Source organism: Bubalus kerabau, chromosome X (genome assembly GCF_029407905.1).
Source record: "Bubalus kerabau isolate K-KA32 ecotype Philippines breed swamp buffalo chromosome X, PCC_UOA_SB_1v2, whole genome shotgun sequence".
NCBI classification, from domain to species: Eukaryota; Metazoa; Chordata; class Mammalia; order Artiodactyla; family Bovidae; genus Bubalus; species Bubalus kerabau.
In genome coordinates, this window is record NC_073647.1 from 102,686,845 (window position 1) to 102,709,631 (window position 22,787).

At 40.0% G+C, this 22,787-nt stretch overlaps 1 protein-coding gene across 6 annotated transcripts in view; it reads left to right on the plus strand.

Annotated features, from left to right (window-relative positions):
* LOC129639648 (zinc finger protein 81) overlaps positions 1 to 22,787 on the plus strand; it is a 151,684-nt gene that overhangs the window by 123,234 nt on the left and 5,663 nt on the right. For 5 of the 6 annotated variants that reach the window (XM_055564793.1, XM_055564792.1, XM_055564791.1 and 2 more), the window contains one exon: positions 1,542 to 12,687. In XM_055564793.1, the coding sequence (XP_055420768.1) occupies positions 1,542 to 3,250 (1,709 nt within the window). In that variant the 3' untranslated portion in view covers positions 3,251 to 12,687. Of the gene's footprint in view, positions 1 to 1,541; positions 12,688 to 16,368; positions 16,491 to 17,126; positions 17,247 to 21,496; positions 21,551 to 22,787 lie in introns of those variants that run through there. The other variant, XM_055564795.1, reaches the window with a different exon arrangement.

Sequence of the window (22,787 nt, forward strand, 5' to 3'; positions counted from 1 at the left end):
GTATCTAACTGACTAACAGGGGAAAACTGGATTTGATGACTCAGAGCATTCTCAATATCTAAAAACTCTTGCTGATGAGATAGTGTACAGTTCTTCCATTTTACAATTATTATTGAGAATATAATATGTCTCATGAACTGTGATTCACTCTTGGAAAGAATAGTATATTAATTGTGTTAAAGCTAATTCACAGTAATAAAGAGAGCATTAAATATAATGACTTACATATAGAATTTTCTTACATACAAAGTCTAATATCACAGGCCATTGGAAAACCTAGCTGCTTCTGCTTATTCATGAATCCATTACTCAGCTCCACCGTCTTTTGAATTTTTGTGGCATCTGTATGTTTGAATCCATGTTGCTGTCAAATCCAGGATTTAGTAAGCATGAAGGTAGAAGGTATAGAGAAAATATGCCTACTGTTTCAATGCTTTGGTTTGAAGGTGGCACCCAGTGTTTCCTCTCATATTATGTTGAGAACATTGTCACATGGTCACAATAATTTTCAGAGGAGGCTGAGAAATGTTATATGACTGGGCAGCCATATTCCTGGCTACTAATCCATTAATGCAAAAGAATGGTGAAACAGATTCTAGTGGTCAGCTTTCATTCTACCACAGATGGTTTTTCATCACTTTCATTATGTACTTCTTATTAAATATATTTAATTTTATTTCCAAGGAAACAGTTACACTTGGATGGAGAGTTGGAGTATAGACATCCATTTATTGTTTGTATAGGTCAAAATGGCTACAACCACAGTATTTTTCCTGTAGACATGAATAAATTATTTGTTTAGTTTTATTGAGATATAATTGACATACAGCATTGTATAAGTTTAAGGTGTACAGCATAATAACTTGACATATGTATATTGTGAAATGATTGCCACAGCAAGTGTAGTTAACATCATATTATATAGATACAAAAATGAAAAGGAAAAGATTTTCTTTGTGATGAGAACTTGTAGAATCTACTCTCTTAGCAAACTTAACTATTTTTATCACATTAATTTGATATTGATGCTGATAAGCAATAAGCAGTGAGATTAGTGAGGATTTAGAATGGAAAGCTAATGAGGACTTAGACTCTGAGTTACCCATTCAAGCCTAGGCTCTCCATAGATGTTTCCCCTTAAAACCCTTCTCTGTTTAATCTTCAGTCCACCTTACTTGATATCCCCTACCAAAATAGAGCTAGATTGCTTATGTTAAACTCCAATCTCCAATACTGAATATCTGTGTAATTATTCTGAACTTCACTTTCCTTATCTACAGTGGTGGATAAGATACCTCATAGGGCTTTTGAAAGGATTAAATGAGTTCATATGTATGTATTTTGTAGAACAATGCCTGTACCACTGAAGCATGTAAGAGCTTGGCACATAATAAGTGCTATTTATGTACTTTCTGTTATTGTCATCATCATCATCATCAGATTTACTGGTTTCTCTGTGACCAATTTGGATTAACTTAAGTGTACCTCTTAATCTTCTGTTATGTATTCTTTGTGTCATTTTACTTTTTTTCTCTTTTTAGATGGAAAGTTTGGGATTAAAACCTTACAAAAAAGAATTTCTGGAAAAGTTTCATTTCATGGTGAAATGGAAGGTGAAGATGCAAAAGATGATTCATTGTATTCCATTTTAGAAGTACTGTGGCAAGATGCTGAACAAATAAAAAGCTACCAGGAAAAGCAGAACAAATCTTTGAGTCATGCTGCTTTCATCAATAAGAAAATATTGAATACAGAGTGGGATTATGAATATAAAAACAGTGGAAAATTTATTCATCCAGGCCCAAATTGTATTCCTTCACAGAAAAGACCCCATAAACGTAACTCTTTTGGAAAGAATTTAAAGCATAATTTAGATGTACATATTCATAGTGAAAGCAATGCAACAAATAACTTTGATAAAATTATTGGACACAGTCAAGTTTTCACCCAGAGCTCTTCTTATACTAACCATGAAAATACACATACTGGAGTGAAATTCTGTGACAGCAATCAGTGTGGAAAAGTCTTCAGCTTCAAACAAGCACTCAGTCACAATCTGAAATTTCCTGTTGGGGAGAAAGCAAATATGTGTACTGAACTTGGGAAGATCTTCACCCAGAGGTCTCAACTCTTTGCACCTCAGAGAATTCATACTATGGATAAACCTCATGAACTTAGGAAATGTGTCAATGTTTTTACACAGAAGCCACTACTCAGTATTTATTTGAGAGTTCATAGAGATGAAAAGCTATATATATGTTCTGAGTGTGGAAAGGCATTCATCCAGAATTCAGAATTAATTCTGCATGAGAAAATTCATACTAGAGAAAAACCCTATAAATGTCATGAATGTGGAAAATCATTTTTCCAAGTGTCGTCTCTCCTAAGGCATCAGACAACCCATACTGGAGAAAAACTTTATGAATGCAGTGAATGTGGGAAAGGCTTCTCCCTGAACTCAGCCCTCAATGTACATCAGAAAATTCATACTGGAGAGAGACACCATAAGTGCAGTGAGTGTGGGAAGGCCTTTACCCAAAAATCAACACTCAGAATGCATCAGAGAATTCATTCAGGAGAGAGATCCTACATATGTACTGAGTGTGGGCAGGCCTTCATCCAAAAGGCACACTTGATTGCACATCAAAGAATTCATACTGGAGAGAAGCCTTATGAATGCAGTGACTGTGCAAAATCTTTCCCTTCTAAGTCACAACTCCAGATGCATAAGCGAATTCACACAGGAGAGAAACCCTACATATGCACTGACTGTGGTAAGGCCTTTACCAACAGATCAAATCTGAATACTCACCAGAAATCTCACACTGGAGAGAAGTCTTATATATGTGCCGAATGCGGGAAGGCCTTCACGGATAGGTCAAATTTCAATAAACACCAGACTATTCATACTGGAGAGAAGCCCTATGTTTGTGCTGATTGTGGCAGGGCCTTCATCCAGAAGTCAGAGTTACTTACACATCAGAGAATCCATACTACAGATAAGCCTTATAAATGTTCTAACTGTGAGAAATCCTTCTCAAAGAAACCACACCTCAAAGTACATCAGCGAATTCACACAGGGGAGAAACCATATATATGTGCAGAATGTGGGAAAGCTTTCACAGACAGGTCAAATTTCAATAAACACCAAACAATTCATACTGGAGATAAACCCTATAAATGTAGTGACTGTGGAAAAGGGTTCACTCAGAAATCCGTTCTGAGTATGCATCGCAATATTCATACATGAAAGTAACCCTGTTTCTTGAAAATGAGAAAGCCTTACCACAGAAATCAGGTCTAAGTGTGTGTAATAAAATTCAACCAAGACAGATCAGATATTGAATGTATTGCATAATAAAAAGAATGTGTCAGGCTCTTTCACCTGAGATGAGAAAAATTATTCAGAAGAGACCCTCTAAGAATGCATTGAATGATGAGGAATTTCCATATTTGCAAATCCTCACAAAATATAATTGAATTCATACTGGGGAAAATGTTATCAGTTTGAGATATTAGGAAAAGCCTTCCTGTAGAAAGTATTATAAGGCAAATTATTACCAAATTCTTTATAGATAAAGTATGAAAAATGATAAAAATGACAGTAATGTTTATTGTGTTGTATTAAGCAATTTAAAGTGACAACAAAATGAAACGTAGGACAAAACAATAATATATTTGATGTATAGACCTGCTCTCAGATCTGTTTGTAGCAAAACACATTGCACAATGGGAGGAATAATTGAGTTGAAATTCTTTTTTTTATTTAATGTATTTGTGTCTTATCAAATATGTTTGCTACTGAATATTTTGCTCATGTGAATCCACAGTTTTAAAGTCATTATGGTTTTATATATACACTCATCTGCTGATATAATTTGACACAAACAAATATAATCCTGTCATACATGTTGATTTCCATGACATCATATTTTTATCTTCCTTCATTGTGGTACAATGCAGAAATAACCACAGGTCTCTCCCATCCTTTTATGCACCCCTCTTTGTAATATTACTGTTGTTTCTCTTATTAAGAGGCAGAGCTATCTCTCTACTCCTTGACTCTGAGTTTGGCCATGTGAATTGCTTGGGCCAATATACATTAACAAAGAGATTCAAGAAGATGCTGGAGAGGTGTGAAAAGCCTGCCTTGAGACTTACCCTTTCTTGCTGCTCTTTTGAATTCTGAGACCTTCATGTGAAGAAGCTCAAGTTACTAAGGGATGTGAAACCACGTGGAACAGAGATGAACCAACCCATATGAAGCCCCTTAAACCAAATGCCAGATGTGGGAGTAAGGCCTTCTTTAACCTCCAGCCCCAGCCATGCCAGCCCACACCAGAAGAGCCACATCAGTCATCCCAACCAACCTGGAGACTTATGAGATAGAAAAAATGATTGTTTTAAGCTACTAAGTTTGGTGTAGTCTGTTATACAGCAAATGCTGAGTAATGCATAAAAGTGTACACCTACTGGGGGTGTTGTATCAAAATATAAAACATGTGGCATCAGCTTTGGGCCTGGGCATCAGGTGGAGACTGGAAAAGCAATGAGGATAACTGTTAAGAAAGTCTGCAGAAGATGGCAGTCCATGTTGTTTAGTGAGGGAAAAAATAGCAAAACAGCTACCATGCTCTGTGGAAAGAGAGAGAATATACCAAATGAACTTGTGGATCTGGCTAAAGAGATTTCCAACAGAATGTTGAAGTATCTGTTTGCTTCTTTTAGCTGCATATGATAAAATGCAGAAAAAAAATATGAACTAAGTAAATAACTGTTCCATTTGCAATCAGAGTTCAGAAGAAACACCTAAAAAAACAGGAGTTGGCTGAGTTGGAAAATAACTGCTTCACATCTCCAATCTCTCCAGCCATCAAAATATTCTCAAGGTGAAAAAGTGACCTCCAGAGTAGAGATCAAATCATAGATGTGGCTCTAAGACCCTTTGTTAAAATGTGTAAAATATTTAAGTTGGTGTTTGGGAGACCCTGTCAGCTAAGCTAAACAGCTCCTAAAAACTTCTCAACAGTGTCCCAATAGCCTGACTCACTGTTCAAAGTAGAGAGGGGCCCATCTTAAAAAGAATTGTTGATGTTGCATTTGGGACATAGAGTAAATACACACCAGATTCATAGAAAACTTGCAACATTTTTAACAGAGTTTTACTAACAAAACTACCTCCATGTTGGACTTAAAGGACTGAAAAAGTCCAAAGTGAAAAATGGACTCCCCTGTCTTAACTTCTGTGAACAGGAAGCAAGCTGTGAAAGTTACTCAGCTGCAAACATGGGCCATTTCTTATGGGAAAAGAAGGCCGTCTCAGAGAGAAGATCCAAGAACAATGTACTAAAATGGATTGGGAAGCCATTCCCAGGCAGAACTATGACCTAAACAAGAAACATTTTTTGCCCCTGGAGCAGAGAGACCTGACAGTATTTGCTCTGTGGGATTTCAGAATTGTTATTGAACAGTGATTGATATATGCCTCTTTTTCCTTCCCTTTTTGAATGGAAGTATCTGTTACAGTTATCCTATCCCTATCTCACTATTGTATTTATATTTATGTGTATGCACATGTGTGAGTATGTGTGTGTTGGGTTAGGGGAGTGGTCATATAACTTGTCATTTAGTTCACAGGTCTCTGGATTAAAAAAGCTGAGAATCTACACCCAAGGAGCCTCAGCCATATTTGAATCTGATATAGAAATCTTAAGGTCTATGGATTTGAGCCTTATGTTTTAATTTGGGATGAATGTTTGGAGGTCTTGGAATGGGGGTGAATAGATTTTGCCTGGTGTGATAATGTAAATAATTTATTATCGGGAGAGAGACTGTGATAGGAAATACTAAAATTTTCCATCCCTGTATGTATGCCTGTTTTCAGTCATTATTTTGCTTTGTGTTTCAGTGGGATCATTTCTATTAACCTATCTTCAAGGTCACTCATTTTAACCTCTACCCTGGCTCTGTCAGATCTACTGATGAACCCATTGAAGGCAATCTTTATCTCAGTTATGTTTTCTTTTTATTTCTAGATTGTCCATTTGAATTTGAAAGAGTTTTCATCTCTGCTGAAATTCCCCACATGTTTATACCTGTTGTTTACATTTTCCACTACCCTCTTTAACATACTAATCATTGTTATTTTAAACTCCTTGTTTGACAGTTTCAACAACTAAATCAACTGAATCTGGATCTGTTGATTGTTTTGTCTCTTGACAGTGGATTATTTATTCTTGCTGTTTTGCATGTAATATTTGGCTGAATGTCAGATGTTATATGTAGGATAGTAGAAACTGAGGTAAATATGTAATTCCTGGGAGTAGACATGTTACTTTCCTTATAGGTCATTGGCATAGGGGAATTGAGGCCAGCTAGTTAGGATTTGTTCTGGTATTTAGGTGGTGGTGTTGCTCTCTTTACCTGCAATGTATCAATGACTTCAAATTTCTCTAGTGTTACCTTGTGCTTCCAGTAGGCACTGGTTTTCCAGATAATTTTTCTCAGTATTCCTGCACCACCCTTGCCTTTAGGCCTTTCTTAATGTGCTTATACTATGGAGAGGCGCTCTCTCTATGCTCTTGCCTCTCCCTTAGTAGCAGACTTTTATTATTACCTGGGTCTTGGTGACCTGATGAGTGGGAGGGCAGGAGGTGTCTGGGGCCAGCCTCAGTCTTAGGCCCTATATCCCTAGATCTTGGAAGGTGAAGCTTTTTCAGTGATCCTGCCCTTCCCGTTAGTATTAATATAAGGCTTTAAATGGTCTGAACCTAGGAAGGTTTCCTGTCCTTCCCTTTTCCTTTCCTCTAGCTACAGTAGATCTTTACCTATGTCTTGGGGGCAACAAGGTTTGCTGCACTTCACCCAGTGGCTTAAGGTTTTTATTCTGTGAGGGAGTAGGGTCCCATCAGGGCTTTGGCCATTTCTGTATCAGCAGCTGTGCCCCTAAAGGCCTACACCACTGAGAGAGGCATTCTGCAGTCTCCCATCCTACCCCTGATGTTTCTTATGAGCAACCAGTGGAGGTCTATGGAGAATAACCTGAAAGTGGGGGCCTGTGTCTCCAGCTCTCAGAGCTCTGATATTCTCGCACTATCCCACACTCAACTTTTAGAACTTTATTCAAGATTCTTGCTGAATTCTTAATTTTGGTGTGGTGGACCCATCTTCTTTCCTGCTCTGCCACAGATAACCCAATGATAACTTCCTGCCTTCTTTGAGGCATTTGTCTTATATATCAAGCTAGTTTGTTCCCCTATGACATTAGCTCCCTGATGAATTCAAGGAAAGTTATGATTTTATAGATTACCTGGATTTTTTCTAATTGTAAGAATGGGAGCTAAGCTCTTTCCAAGTGTCTGCATTTCTAGCCAGAATCCAGAAGTCTGGATGGTCTCCTTTGGCCACTACTATCAGAATATATGCCCCCTTTCCACATGACTTTACCACTTTACCCAAGAGGTAGAGTCTATTTCTCCAGCCCTTGAAACTGGATTTGGCCATTTTCTTTGGTCAAAGGGATATTAGCAAATATGACACTAGCAGAGGCTTGAGAAGTACTTGCACATTGAGGTTTGCCCACTATTGCTGCTCTTTGAAATCCTGAGCCCAAGTATGGAAAAGCCTGAGTTATGCTATGAGTAACCTTATGGAGCAGCAGTGGAACAGAGATGAGCCATCCCAATTGAGGTACCCTAAACCAACTAGATTTCATCTGCAAGATATGTGAATGAAGCCATTCTATCCATGTAACCATGGTCAGGCCGGCTGTGGTCAGCAGCCTCTGAGACGACCTTGCATCGTGATCCCCACCTCTTGGTATCTACACCTTTGTATAATCCTGTTCTGATGAGTTTGCACCAGGTTAATGACTTGGTTCTAGTGAATAGAATAAGGCAGAGGTAATAGGATGTCACTTCCAAGATTAGGTTACAGAAAGACAGGGGCTTCCATTTTGGATGCTCTCACTCTCAGTTGGTTCACCTTAGGGGAAGCATGAGGCAGCTCTATGGAAAGACCTATGTGGGTGAGTTTGGGAGCATATTCTCCCAATCTAGTCTTCAAATATGACCATAGCCTTAGCTGACAGTTTGACTGCAGCTTCATGAAAGACCTTCAGCCAAAGGCACACTTCTGAGCCTCACCTGAATTCCTGACCCACAGAAACCACAAGAGAATAAATGTTTTAAGCTGCTAAATTTTAGGGCAGTCTGTTTCTAGACTAGAAAAGATCTGCCATCGACCCCACTGATCCCAGACAACTCACAGAATCATTGATTAAAATGTTTATTGTTTTAAGCCACTATGTTTTTGGAGGCTTGTTACCCAGAAAAAGCTACCTAATACATTTATTATTTACTGACTTTCCTCCACTATGTATTCAGAACAGATAACCAATACTAATTAACTACTATGAATGCTTTCATGTTTTAATCTGTGCTCATATAAATTATATATAGATATACATATGTTACATGCTTATAATCAGATAGAAGCTATATAAGGTTTGTTTTCTTCCTTGACTTTCAAATATGGTATCGTATCACATAATTATCTCTGCTTGCTTTATTACTGAATAATAACATTCTTGAATAATTGCATCATAGTTTGCAGGGTGGATATGCAATAACTTATTTAACTGTTTGCATATTAAGATTTATTTATATACCCCTTTTTCAACTTAGCAATGCTGTTCAAAATATTACGAGGCGGTTTTCATAATGGCTGTGTAGATAGGCTCAGGAACCGATGGCTAGGGTTTCAATCCTGACTCTACCAGTTACTAGCTCTGTGACCTTGAGCAAGTTAGTAATCTCTCTGTACTGATTTATTCAGCTGTAAAGGATGTTCACAGCAGTACATATCTCATAGATTCAACGTGAGATGAGTATAAACTTCCTAGGGCTATATAGTTCCACAAACTGATTGGCTTCAACAGAAATGTATTGTGAGGCCAGAAGTCTGAAATCAAGGTGTCAGCAGGGCCACACTTCCTCTGAAGGTACTAGAGGAGGAATTGTTTCCTGCTTCTCTCCTAGTTTCTGGTAGTCTCAAGTATTCATTAGCTTGTGGATGCATCACTCCAGTCACACAGCCATTTTCTTCCTGAGTGTCTCCAGGTCGTGTTCCCTCTGCATGTCTGTCTCTGTGTCTGATTTTCCCTTTAGAATGCAGTCATATTGGATTAGGCCCACCCTACTGACCTCATTTTAACTTTATTACTTCTGTAAAGACTCTATTATCAATTGAATTCACATTCTGAGGTTCTGGCAGTTAGGACTTCAATGTATCTTTGCTGTTGCTACTGCTAAGTCACTTCAGTTGTGTCCAATTCTTTGCACACCCTATGGACTGTAGCCCACCAGGCTCCTTTGTCTACAGGATTCTCCAGGCAAGAATACTGGAGTGGGTTGCCATTTCCTCCTCCAGGGGATCATCCCGACCCAGGGATTGAACCTGTGTCTTCTGCATTGCAGGTGGATTCTTTACTGCTGAGCCACTGGGGAAGCCCCTCAACATATCTTTGAGGGTACATAATTACTCATAATAAATTAATGCATTTGTCTATATAAAGCACTTAGAACTATGCGTGGGGAGTTCTTGATGAATACTAGATACATACCACTTGCTGAGTCTGCCTGGAGAAGGCAATGGCACCCCACTCCAGTACTCTTGCCTGGACAATCCCATGGACAGAGGAGCCTGGAAGGCTGCAGACCATGGGGTCGCGGAGTCGGACATGACTGAGTGACTTCACTTTCACTTTTCCCTTTCATGCATTGGAGAAGGAAGTGGCAACCCACTCCAGTGTTCTTGCCTGGAGAATCCCAGGGACGGGGGAGCCTGGTGGGCCGCCGTCTATGGGGTCGCACAGAGTCGGACACGACTGAAGTGACTTAGCAGCAGCAGCTGAGTCTGCCAAGGTCCCCCTACCATTCTCTATGATTGGGCAGGATTTGAGGGCTTATCTGTGGTGTCTTAGTCTCCAACTACCTAAAGAAAATGTTTAAAGTAACAGGAAAAACGGGCCAAGGGCCAAGTCTTGTTACCACCTTTTGAGGGCTAGGCTAAGAAAGATTCATGTATAGAGGATAATGGGAAGGAGCAACCGGAAAGAAGAAAACATACCAGATGAGAAAGTGACTCATAGACAATAGAGTGTTTCCAAGGAATGTTTCAGTGGAGAAACTTTCCAGACTAAAGGTCAATTCACATGAGGATGGAAAACTGGTTCTTGGATTTTGTGACAAGGAGGTCATTATTACCTTTGGTGTTATTTAGAAGTGAATTTAAGGAAAACAACTGAGCAAATTTGAAGGGATTTCTGAACTCAGGTGGTGTTACTTCACCACAAAATTTTTCCAGTAGAAAAAAATATTAGGCTATTGGGCTGCATTAGTCTGTTGTTGTCTAAGTTATACTGAGAAATGTGTTTTCAAGAGTCCTTTGTGATTCCAAGTCAGCCAAAAGTAGAAGTTGCATGAGATTTGGGAGGTCAAAATGAAGGAGCAGCCATTACTCCAAAAGTTTGAGATTAGATTCAGAGAAGGACAAATGCAGAGATACCTAGGTCTTAACATTTCTTCACTCTCTTCCACTCTGTATTCAGCCCTTTCTATCTCCCAGCCAGGGCTTCTCTGGTAGCTCAGCTGGCAAAGAATCCGCCTGTAATGCAGGAGACCCCAGTTTGATTCCTGGGTTGGGAAGATCTGCTGGAGAAGGGATAGGCTACCCACTCCAGTACTCTTGGGCTTCCCTGGTGGCTCAGATGGTAAAGAATCTACCTGCAATCTGGAGACCCAGGTTCGATCCCTGGGTTGGGAAGATTCCCTGGAGAAGGGAGTGGCTACCCACTCCAGTATTCTGGCCTGGAGAATTTCATGGACCTGTATGGTCCATGGTCTGGCAAAGAGTCAGACAAGACTGAGCAACTTTCACTTGTCTCCTAGCCCTGCTGACCTTCGGCCTGCCACTTGATGCCTGGCTGCAGCCCACAAAGGCAACAGCTCTTCATAGACTTCTTCATCAGCTCCCCTTTCACAGTGTTACTTAAGCAGCTGAGTGTGCCTGGCTTCTCAGATTTTCTTGCAAGCACTGACTTATCCACCCATGCCAGTGTTTCAAAAAGGCTGATTTGGTGACCTCTAATCTTCCAAATTCCCCTTCCATGCCTTTACTTCCCCAGCTACTCCCACAATTGTGCATGATCTAATTCATATTTTTAAATTCCTTATTTCATTATACTCATAATGAATCCACAGCCCCAAATGAACCCTGATTGTTAATGTTACACTTTCTTTTCCTGAGAACTTGGTAAACATCACTCTTGTAAAATTGGGTGGTGCCATTGAGAAATCTTAGATTAACCTGCTATTTTTCTTGTATGTTTCTGCCATATGATTCTTTTTTTATGCTCGAAGTTAAGGATCTTTAGAAGTGTATGCCTTAGTCTTGATTTTTGTAAACTGATTTTGACTGGGTTATAGTGAGTTGTTCCAATCATGATTCAAGCCTTTTATTTCAGGGAAGTGTTATTTTCCTTAACTTTTTAATCTGGTCTATGTTTTCTTCATGGACATCAGTTATGCATATGTAATGTGTCTTTGTCATCTCCGTCCATTTCATACTGCTCTACATTCATTTCATATCATTATTCTTTTTGGTTGTTTATGGTTGGCTCTTCTCCATGAATCTCTCATGTTTCTTAATGCCTAGGCATTAATAGCCAGTGTGCTCAGATTTATTTACATTTCAGGACAATAAAGATAGACAATGTCTCCCTCCCTGGAGACATTCACAGAGAAGATTTACTTACATTCTAGGATAATAAAGATCATGTCTCTCTTCCTAAGAGGATGGGCAATAAATCAATGTAACAATATTGTGTTTTCCCTACATTTTAATTATGTCAATTTTCAATCATGTACAAACATCAAAAGAACAGTACAATTAACACACATAACTTTCATCTAGATTCAACAGTATACGTAAATTTTTTCCTGAGTAATTGATGGCAAATTACAGACATTAGAACATTACACTCAAATACTTGAGCATCCATCTCCTAAAAATAAGGACATTCACCCCCATACCTAGATTATCATTATCAATCTAGTTCTCATATGATATTGAATATGATATTGCATATCCAGTCCATTTTCAAATTTCTCTCACTGTCTCCAAAATATATTTTACAACTTTACTGAGGTATAATAACATAAAGTAAATGGAAATTATTTAAAGTGCATAATTTGGTGAGTTTTGGCATATATATGTACCTTTAAAACCATCACTATGATAAAAACAATGAATGTATCCATTACCCCTAACAATTTCCTTATGACCCTTTGACACCCATCTCTCTCTCCCTACACTCTCCCCCCCCCATCCACAGGCAACCACTGATCTGTTTTTCATTACAAATTAGTTTGAATTTTCTAGTTTTATATATATGGAATCATATTGTAGGTATCCTTGTTTTGTTTGGCTTCTTTCATTCAGCATAATTATTTTGTGATTCATTTTTGTTGTTACATGTGTCTATATTACTTACTTTTTACTCCTAAGTGGTATTTCATTGTATAGATAAACCAAATTTGTTTACCCATTCATGTGTTGATAGAAATCTATGGTGTTTCTAGTTTTTGGCTGTTAGAAATAAAAGTGATAACGAACATTTCAATGCAAGTCTTTGTGTGGACATAGCTTTCATTTCTCTTGTGTGAATACCTGGGAATGAATATTTTTGTTATATGTTGAGTGTGTATTTAGCTATTTAAGAAATTACTAAACTGTTTTCCAAAGTGCCATACCATTTTACATTCCCACAAGCAGTGTGTAAGTGTTGCATTTGCTTCATATCTTTGCCCTCACTAGGTATAATTACTCCTTTTAAATTTCAGCCGTTTTTGTGGGAATGATATGGTATCTCACTGTGGTTTCAATTTACATTTTCCTATAATGCTGTGGAGCGTCTTATGCTTATTTACAATCTATATCATCTTGGTTGGTGTATCTTTTATTTTGCCCAATTGTAAGAGCTCTTTATATATCCTAGATATAAGTCCTTTGTTGGATATATATTTTGCAAATATTTGCTCCCAAGTTTGCCTTTTCATTTGAATAACAGAAGAGAAAAGTTTTTAATTTTAGTTGAGTCCAATGTATTTATACTTTCTTTCATAGTCCATGCTTTTTGAGTCGTTGTTAAGAAATTTTTGCAAATTTCAAAGTCACTAAGATTTTATCCTATGCTTTCTTCTAGACATTTTATAATATTGGTTCTTACATGTAGTTATGTCCATTTTGATTTAATTTTGTATATGGTCTTAAGAAAGGATTTAAGTTCATTTTGTTTTGCATATGGCTGTCCAGTTGTTCCAGAACCATTTGTTAAAAAAAAAAAAAAGTTATCCTCCCACCATTGAATTACCTTGTCATTTCTGTTAAAAGAAAATCAGTTGATTGGTTGTATTTCTGGAAGTACTTCAGTTCTTATTTATTTATTTGGGAGCTGGAACCCAGTTTCTGTTAGGCCCATTGGTGCTGAGCCTAACACCAGTTGTGGCATGCAGAATCTTTAGTTGTGGCATCCAAACTCTCAGTTGTGGCAAGTGTGAGCTAGTTCTCTGACCGTGGATCAAACCCAGTACCCCTGCATTGGGATTGTGGTGTCTGAGCCACTGGACCTCCAGGGAAGTCCCTCTAGAAGTACTTCAGTTCTATTTTTCTGTTTGTCTGTCTTACTGGCATTGTAACTTCTGTATTACCATAACATCACTGATTACTGTAGCTTTATAATAAGTCTTGAAGTCAAATAGTATAAGTCCTCCAACTTTACTCTTTTCCACAATTTTTAGGCATATATGAGTCTTTTATATTTCCAAATGAATTTTGGAATCAGCTTGTTGGTTACTATAAAAAGCCTGCTTGGGTTTTGATTGGGATTGAATCGAATCTATGGATCTATTTGGAAATAGTTGACATTTTAATAATACTGAGTTTTCAGATCCATGAACAGGATATATCTTTCCATTTATTTAGGTCTTCTTTCATTTCTCTCAAAAGTGTTTTCTAGTTTCTAGTATGCAAATTTTACACATTTTGTCAAATTTATCCCTAAATATTTTATATGTCTATATTATTTTAAATGATATTAGTTATTTTAAAGTTTCCAATAGTTATTTGCTAGGATAGAGAAATACAGCTGACTTTTGCATGTTGAGCTTGTATCCTATAACCTTGCAAAGCTCATTTATAAGTTCTAGTAGCTGGTTTTGATCCTGTAAGGTTTTATACATAGACAATCATGTCATCTGTAAGAAACGGTAGCTTTGCTTCTTTCTTTCCATTTTATTTATTTCTTGTCTTATTGTACTTGCTAGAACCCACTCCAGTATTCTTGCCTGGAGAATCCCAGGGACATGGGAGCCTGATGGGCTGCCATCTATGGGGTCACACAGAGTCGGACATGACTGAAGCGACTTAGCAGCAGCAGCAGCAGAACCTGCAGTACAATGAATAGAAGTGACTACAGTGGAAATATTTGCCTTTGTCTTGATCTTAATAAGAAAACAGGTTCAATCCCTGGGTCAGGAAGATCCCTTGGAGTAGGAAATGGCAACCCACTCCAGTATTCTCGCCTGTAATATTCCGTGGACAGAGGAGCCTGGCAGGTAAGAGGAGCCTGGCGGGCTATAGTCCCTGGGGCTGCAGTCAGACAAGACTGATCACACACCCTGATGGCCTATGTGGGATCTCTCACCTCACCTCAATACATAATATAGTATTGGATTATAATACACTTTGCTATTCCCATCTATTGTTATGATTTATAATCCAATTCCATTGTGATCAGAGAATATACTTTGCCGTTATATATACATAGTCCTGCATCCATGTCTCCATCCCTTCATATACTCTAGGCATCATTCCTGCCTTGTATTCCACCTGTGCCTCCCTTGTCTCCACCCTCATTTGAAATCCACTGAGCCCCACCCCTGCGCAAGGTATGCTCCCTATGGGCTCCATACACAGCCCTCACAGTGTCTACTGGTCCGTTTCTTTTCCTCCTCTCCCTGCTTGCATGCTAGAGTTCTCTGCAATCCATCTAATTCTGTAAAACACGGCCCTTCCCATCTGTCCATCTGGTTCCACTCAGTCTCGTCCTGGAGGGGCAATAAGGGCGGTGCTCGGGTACACTGAGGTTATGGGGGTCTAAGCGGCTAATCCATTCTCGGGACTAGAATGCTAAATTTGGGCCCTCTGCTCAGGTCGAACTAACCAAACGAGATATATTCGCTCTTCGTTCATGCAAGAGTTAAGTGTGAGTTACCTCCGAAATCTCTATGGTGTGCGGGCCTTGTGGGGTGGTCTATGTGGTGGACGGGGTACAAGAGACGTAATCAATGATGCTACAATAATACAGAAGTTCCAGCAATGCCAATAGTGGTACTGGCAGTAAGACAAACAGAAAAATATAGTTGAAGTACTTCCCGAGGGACTTCTATGTGGAGGGCAGGGTGTTTGTAGAGGTTCCCCACACGCCCCGCCCACTACAGCTTCTTTTGGCCCATCATAGGGGAAAAGGGCGGGTCCAGAACACAGACTAAACTTGGGCTTCCTTTTGTGTCTTTTGAAGCGACAGGTGTTTGCAGTTGTTGGCTTGCTGGTGGCGGGTCACTTCCCTTTTAGAAGTTCAGGTTTTGGACAGACCAAACGTTTGTTGTTCGTATAAACTTGAGCACTTTGTCCTTATCCTCGCCATTTCTCAGCTTCTTAATTTATGACATAGGGATGAAGATGGTAGCTGTGTCATGACTGGTGCAGAGCATTTGGAGCTAGGCTCTGAGCATACTAAAGGGGTGTGATGGGTTTTCTAGGGCATCCTGACTAGTTAGGGATAGAAATATGCTGAGCCACCACAAAAGGGGACTTCCCTGGTGGTGCTAGTGGTAAAGAACCAGCCTGCCAATGCAGGAGATGTAAGAGACTTGGATTTGATCCCTGGGTGGGGAAGATCCCCTGGAGGAGGAAATGGCAATCCACTTCAGTATTTTTGCCTGGAGAATTCCATGAACAGAAAAGCCTGGCAGACTGCAGCCCATGGGGTCCCAAAAGAGTTGGACACGGGCTGAAGCGACTTAGCACACAGACATGTGCTAACAGAAGTAACAACTATTAGCATTCTGCCCTTATGAGCTGGCATTGTGCTAAGTGCTTTACTTTCTTCAGCTCATTTTCTCAGCCTAACACTGTACCAGGTGAGCATTATCATCATCTTCATTTTATCATTCCAAGCTGGGTGGTGCATGAAATACTTCCAGGTGCTGGGCCTCTGCTGACCTCTGCCCCTTCCTGTGTCCACAGCCACTTGCTTGTGAGTCATCTGCTTTCCGAGTCCCCTTGGGATGTGGAGAGTTCCTGCTGCAGCTGTGAAGGGGATGGCCTGGCTGTGAAGACTGCACAAGAAGATCCCCATGAATTACAAGGTGAGTCAGACCTAGTGGTACTACCATGATACCTAAGGCCACAGTAGATAGATCCCTCTCAGGCTGGACTCAGACCCACCACAGAGCAGTATGTGGGTTTATACACACTGCATTTATATGGGTTGTTTATATGGGTTATTTCACTTTCTGACCTCTCCTGGGCCCAGAAAATGGGGGCATGGAACACTCCCCCTAAAATTATATCAATTATTCCACTTTCTCATTTCCCATACCTAAACCTTCACAACTATATCAACAGTGATTTCTCCTGATTTAATTATCTGGGATATGCAGAGAAGCACCAGACTCCCTTCAAATTTATATACTTCTTTTTCTTGACTTATTCTTTTAGTTAAAACCTTCAAAACACTATTAATAATATCTTCTAGGCATCTAAACTAGTCATTTGACCCCAGGTTTCTATTGTCACTGGGCTTCCCTGGTGGCTCAGACGGTAAAAGCCTGGTGGGCTACAGTCCATGGGGTCCCAAAGAGTTGGACACGACTGAGCGACTTCACTTTCTTTTGTCACTACCAGACCATCCTGACGTACCACAGATCCACACTGAATTCCCATAACCCAGAGCTCGGAGCCTTCAATATTTATACCAATTCTCATCTTACTGTATCCCTCAGGGACTCTGCTGGGCCAAGGGGCTGGATCTTCTCTGGTCTGCTCGGCTGGGTCTGTGCCCACTTTTTTGGCTGCTTTCCAGAAACCTGTTGTGCTCTCACAACATCTCCTTTGTTCACATGGTGAGTTTATATATCAAAACAAACATTTGTTTACAGTTTCTGTTTTTGTGTCCTAGAAAAAATCTGACTTAAATGCTTGTGGCCAGTCTACCACATTTAATTGGAAGATTCACATTGTGTTTTCATCCTTTAAAATCTCCTCTGGATGCATTATGTTCCCTTTCTCACTCCTGATTCTATATCAGTTTTAACTTTATTTTAATCAAGTTTGAGTGGTCTGTAGACTCTATCCTATTTCAGTGGTGTTTTGGTTTCATGTGTCAAGTATAATATATATTTTTAGAAAATGTCTCTTCATTCACCTTTCTCCTATTATTTGAAATCACTTTGTTTTCTGTTTATAACTTCTTGAGGAGGATGCTTAGCTAGCAAATCTTTCTTGTTCCCAACATATTCATTTAAGATTATAAATTTTCCTCTATATGTTCCTTTAAGCCCATAAGTTTTTTCTATAAACTTTTAAATCAAAGTATAACATTTATCCAGGAAAGCATACACATTTAAAAAGTATAGCTCAATGAATTTTAGAGCACAGCCTTGTAACCACCCCTGAGATCAAGAAGTTAAACATTCTCAGTGACCCAGGAGTGCCTTTCTCGGCTCCCTGTGGTGTGGACCTGTACTGCTTTGGAAATATGAAGAATCATTTTCAGTTGTCACAAGACAAGGCAGGACTGAAGTCATTTGTTCAATAGAGGTGGGGAGATGAAACATCCTGCAGGGTATGGGATAGATCTGCCCAACACAGAACTGTCCCACCCAAAATGCCAACAGCTCTACCACTGACAGACATGGGTGCAGAGACTCATCCTTGTTCCCTTTGCTGCCGTGGCCCCAGCCTGTGACCTGTTAGCTTACTCACACCCTCCAATTCCAGTTGCCTTTCATTCCCAGGTGTCTGTAGTTACCTGCCACATTTATCTGGCACCTGTGCCCTGTCCCACCTGATGTGTCCATCTGGAAATGCCTTTTCCAGATCAGCCTGAAGGACACAATGCACCTTTCAAAACTTATACCCCTTCCACAGCTTTGCAGCATTTGGGTGTCCACACTATGGACTATAAGCCCTTCAAGGATAGGAAATGTGTATTCTGCAATTTCTGTTTCCCCAAACACCCAGGAAAACCCCGGCTACATAAAAGGAGTTCAAAAAAGGTTTGTTATATGAATACTCAATAGTATGGTGTTCATTATATGATTTTTTTTTAATTGGGAAGCTTTATTTAATATAGTGGGTATCTTGCCATGAGCATCTGCTGTACTGTTGTTCCTGCAAAATTATTTGATCCTTTATCCATTCTGTGGCTGATCAATCTCAAATAAAAACAGTTTTTGGCTGTTATCAATAAAGCTCCTCTGGACATTCTAGTACATGCTATTTAGTGCACATATGTACACATTTCTGTTTGGTATATACATAGAAATCGAATGGCTGGACCATATCATAGATGTATTGTTAGCTCTTGAAGCAACTATTGATATTTTCCAAAGTGGCTATACCATTTTACATCCCCCCTAGCAGAGGAGGAGAATTTCTGCTGTTCCACACCCTCACCAACACTCGGCAGCAAATGCCTCCCTTTCTGTGACTGCATCTTTTAGATTTTTTCCACCATGTGCCTTGAGTCTCTTTCTTTTCATTGTTTTCCAATCTTTTAGTTCTCTGTAATTCAGTAATGATATTTTCTATTATCCATGCCTCACCTGTTTCCAGTTTGCTACTAAAACCTTCTGTTGATTTTTTAATTTATTTTTTTATTGAAGGATAATTGCTTTACAGAATTTTGTTGGTTTCTGTCAAACCTCAACATGAATCAGCCATAGGTATACATATATCCCCTCCCTTTTGAACCTCCTTCCATCTCCCTCCCCACCCCACCCCTCTAGGTTGATACAGAGCCCCTGTTTGAGTTTCCTGAGTCATACAGCAAATTCCTGTTGGCTGTCTATTTTACATATGGTAATTAAATTTACATGTTATTCTTTCCATACATCTCACCCTCTCCTCTCTTCTCCCCATGTCCATAAGTCTATTCTCTATGTCTGTTTCTCCATTGCTTCCCTGTAAATAAATTTTTCAGTACCATTTTTCTAGATTCCGTATATATGCATTAGAATATGATATTTATCTTTCTCTTCTGACTCACTTCACTCTGTATAATAGGTTCTAGGTTCATCCACTTCATCAGAACTAACTCAAATGTATTCCTTTTTATGGCTGAGTAATTTTCCATTGTGTATATGAACCACAACTTCTTTATCCATTCATCTGTCGATGGACATCTAGGTTGCTTCCATGCTCTAGCTATTGTAAATAGTGCTGCAGTGAACAATGGGATACATGTGTCTTTTTCAATATTTGTTTCCTCGAGGTGTATGCCTAGAAGTGGGATTGCTGGGTCTTATGGTGGTTTTATTCCTAGTAAAACCTTCTGTTGATTTCTTACTTTCACTTACTGTGATTTTTAGCTACAGACTTTCTGTATGTTTTTTTTTTTTTTTTCATAAATTCCCATTGTTTGGTGACTTTCTTCATTTTACCATATTTTAACTTGAATATGTTAATTTATTGGTCTTGTTTTGCCAGAGCTTGTGCAGTTTTCACTATGCTATGCTATCTCCAGCTGAAAGAAGTTGGTGATACCACCATAAAGGGTACTATATTAAAATCCAACTAAACGTTTATAGAGGATAAATAAAACAAACTATATCAGGGAAAAGACATTTTCCAAAATATTAGTTACGAGAGCTTAAAAAAACTTCTAGAACTACATCCCCTTAATCCTAAATTATTAATCTTATTACTCCATCATTTACATTTACATTATTGGAAATTTACTGTTTTTATCAAAGTATAGTTGATCTACAGTGTTGTGCTGGTTTGAGGTATATAGTAAAGTGACTCAGTTTTTTCAGATTCTTTTCCCTTACAGATTATTATAAAATTATTGAGTATAGCTCTAGGTGCTATACTGTATGTCCTTTGTTGTTGTTGTTTAGTCGCTACATTGTTTCTGAGTTTAGTGCAACAAGGTACCAAGAAGATAAAACTGTGCTCTGAAGGGGCCATGTTGCCTGAGGCTGCTTGCCTTGGAACCTAGGAGGGGTTAGGGTGGAGGTGGAACTCCTGAGTGCTTTGTTCCAGACAAGATAGAGGCTCCTTTTCCCTCTCATAAGATTCCAGGGTGAGTGATGGGCCCTCTGTGGGTGAAGGGTACTAGGGCAGCATTGCCACCCTCCTGAGGCACTGCCCTCATCTGTAGCATGGAGAGACTGGGCCATGGGCCCACCTGGGTCCCAGGGGAAAGGACAGAGGTTTCACAGTAACATGTAGGCCAAGGCTGAGCCTGCTGCTGGGGGCTGCCCAGGGTTCTCCCAGAGAAGCCCTTAAGCCCATCCCATCTTCCCAGCCAGCTATGCCAGGTGGCCGGGGCACTGGAGATTCCGGACTCTGCTTCCCCACAAAAAGGAGACCAAGTGTGATGGTGGCAGGGAAGTGGCTAGAACTGGGTTCCTGGTACATGAGGGGACTGTGTCACACAAGACACACTTCCAGTACAGCCTGTCAGCTCCCCAGGGGCAGAGGGTGACCCCTCATACCCAGCACAAGATCCAGCGCTTGGCTCACTGATGAATGGCTCCAAGAGCCAATGCACAGAGGCTTCTCAAAAGTACTTTTCACACTTGGGTGCCACTCAGGGTGGGGACCTGAGGAAGCGGGAGGTAGGGGGTGGGTGGTGCTTGCTGAAGCTGAGAAGAGGGTGCAGGAAGGGCCCAGGCAGGAGGAAACTCAGCCACAATTTGGAGAAGTAAATTCCACTGAGAGGAATGTTGATGGGGAACACAGGAAGTGCTGAAGTGGGACTGGCTGGAGGACACTTTTCCTACAGGGTTTCCTGGACTGTATGGGGAGAGTAGCAGGGCTGGCTGACCCCTCAGAGAATGGGCCCTAAGAGGCCCTCTGAGCTCAGGGAGTGGAAGAAAGCACTACTACATCCTCAGCAGCAGAGAGGTTTCACAGTAACATGTAGGCCAAGGCTGAGCCTGCTGCTGGGGGCTGCCCAGGATTCTCCCAGAGAAGCCCTTAAGCCCATCCCATCTTCCCAGCCAGCTATGCCAGGTGGCCGGGGCACTGGAGATTCTGGACTCTGCTTCTCCACGAAAAGGAGACCAAGTGTGATGGTGGCAGTGAGGGTGGTTGTGGTGGTGCATGGTTTGGGATCAGAACACTTGTCTTTCTGTTTATACAGGATGGAGGGAGGAGGTGAGAAGAGGAAGTGTCCAGAATCATTGTCATGTTCGAGGTGAGCATGGCTAGAAGCATGTGCTCTGTCTCACACAAAGAAAAGGGAGATGTTTCAGTGCTTCATACCTTTGGGAAACAGGGAAATGCTTTCTAGTGCCCTGGATACATTTCGGTTCAGTGGCCCTCCAAGCAGTCCAGGGTCGTTGGTGAAGGTCACCCAGGCAAGCCACTTTCAACTGCAACCGCCTCATCTTTAGAATGTTGACAAGTTGCTTATCCTGTAGATGCAGGACTGCAGAGAGAGTGAAGTAAGATAGGAAACTTTGAAGGGTGGCAACAAGGAGCCAATACTGTGCCCAGGTAAGGAAATAGTGTCTGATAAAGTGAGCCTAATCAGATTGGAAAGATTCCATAAATATTATTGGTCTAAAACACTGCTCAAATTCCTAATGAACACATACCCCCAAAGGACCAGTTAATTTTTTAAACCTTTTATTTAGAAATAATTTCAAACTGAGAGAGAATTTCTGTGAATAATACAGAGAATTCCTATAAGCCCTTCAACCAAATTCAACAATTGTTAGTATTTTACCACATTTTCTTTGTGATTCTCCCTCCTTCCTTCCCTCCATCCTCTCTCTATATACACATTTATATATATAGGCATTATTTCCTTTTTATGAACCACTTTATAGTAGGTTGCAGACATGATGGCTCCTTGTTCCTGGATTACTTTGCTGTGCATTTCCCAAGGACAAGTACATTCTCCTACATAACCACTGTCTTAACTTGGGCTACCATAACAATACCATAGACTGGGTGACTTAAGCAACAGAAATGTGTTCTCATACAGTTCTGGAGGCTAGAAGGAAGTCTGAGATCAAGGTTCTGGCTGATTCCATTTCTTTTTTTTTTTAATTTTATTTTATTTTTAAACTTTACAATATTGTATTAGTTTTGCCAAATATCGAAATGAATCCGCCACAGGTATACCTGTGTTCCCCATCCTGAACCCTCCTCCCTCCGCATACTGGCTGATTCCATTTCTAACAAGGGCTTCCTTCTTGGCTTGTAGATGGTAGTATACATTTTTCCCCCAAACTTGAAACTTTTTTTTTTTTGCATTGGGATATAGCCGATTAACAATGTGTGGTAGTTTCAGGTGAACTGCAAAGGGATTCAGCCATATATATATACATGTATCCATTCTCCCCCAAAGCCCCCTCCCATCGAGGCTGGCATATAACATTGAGCAGAGTACCATGTAGGTCTTTGTTAGTTATCCATTTTAAATA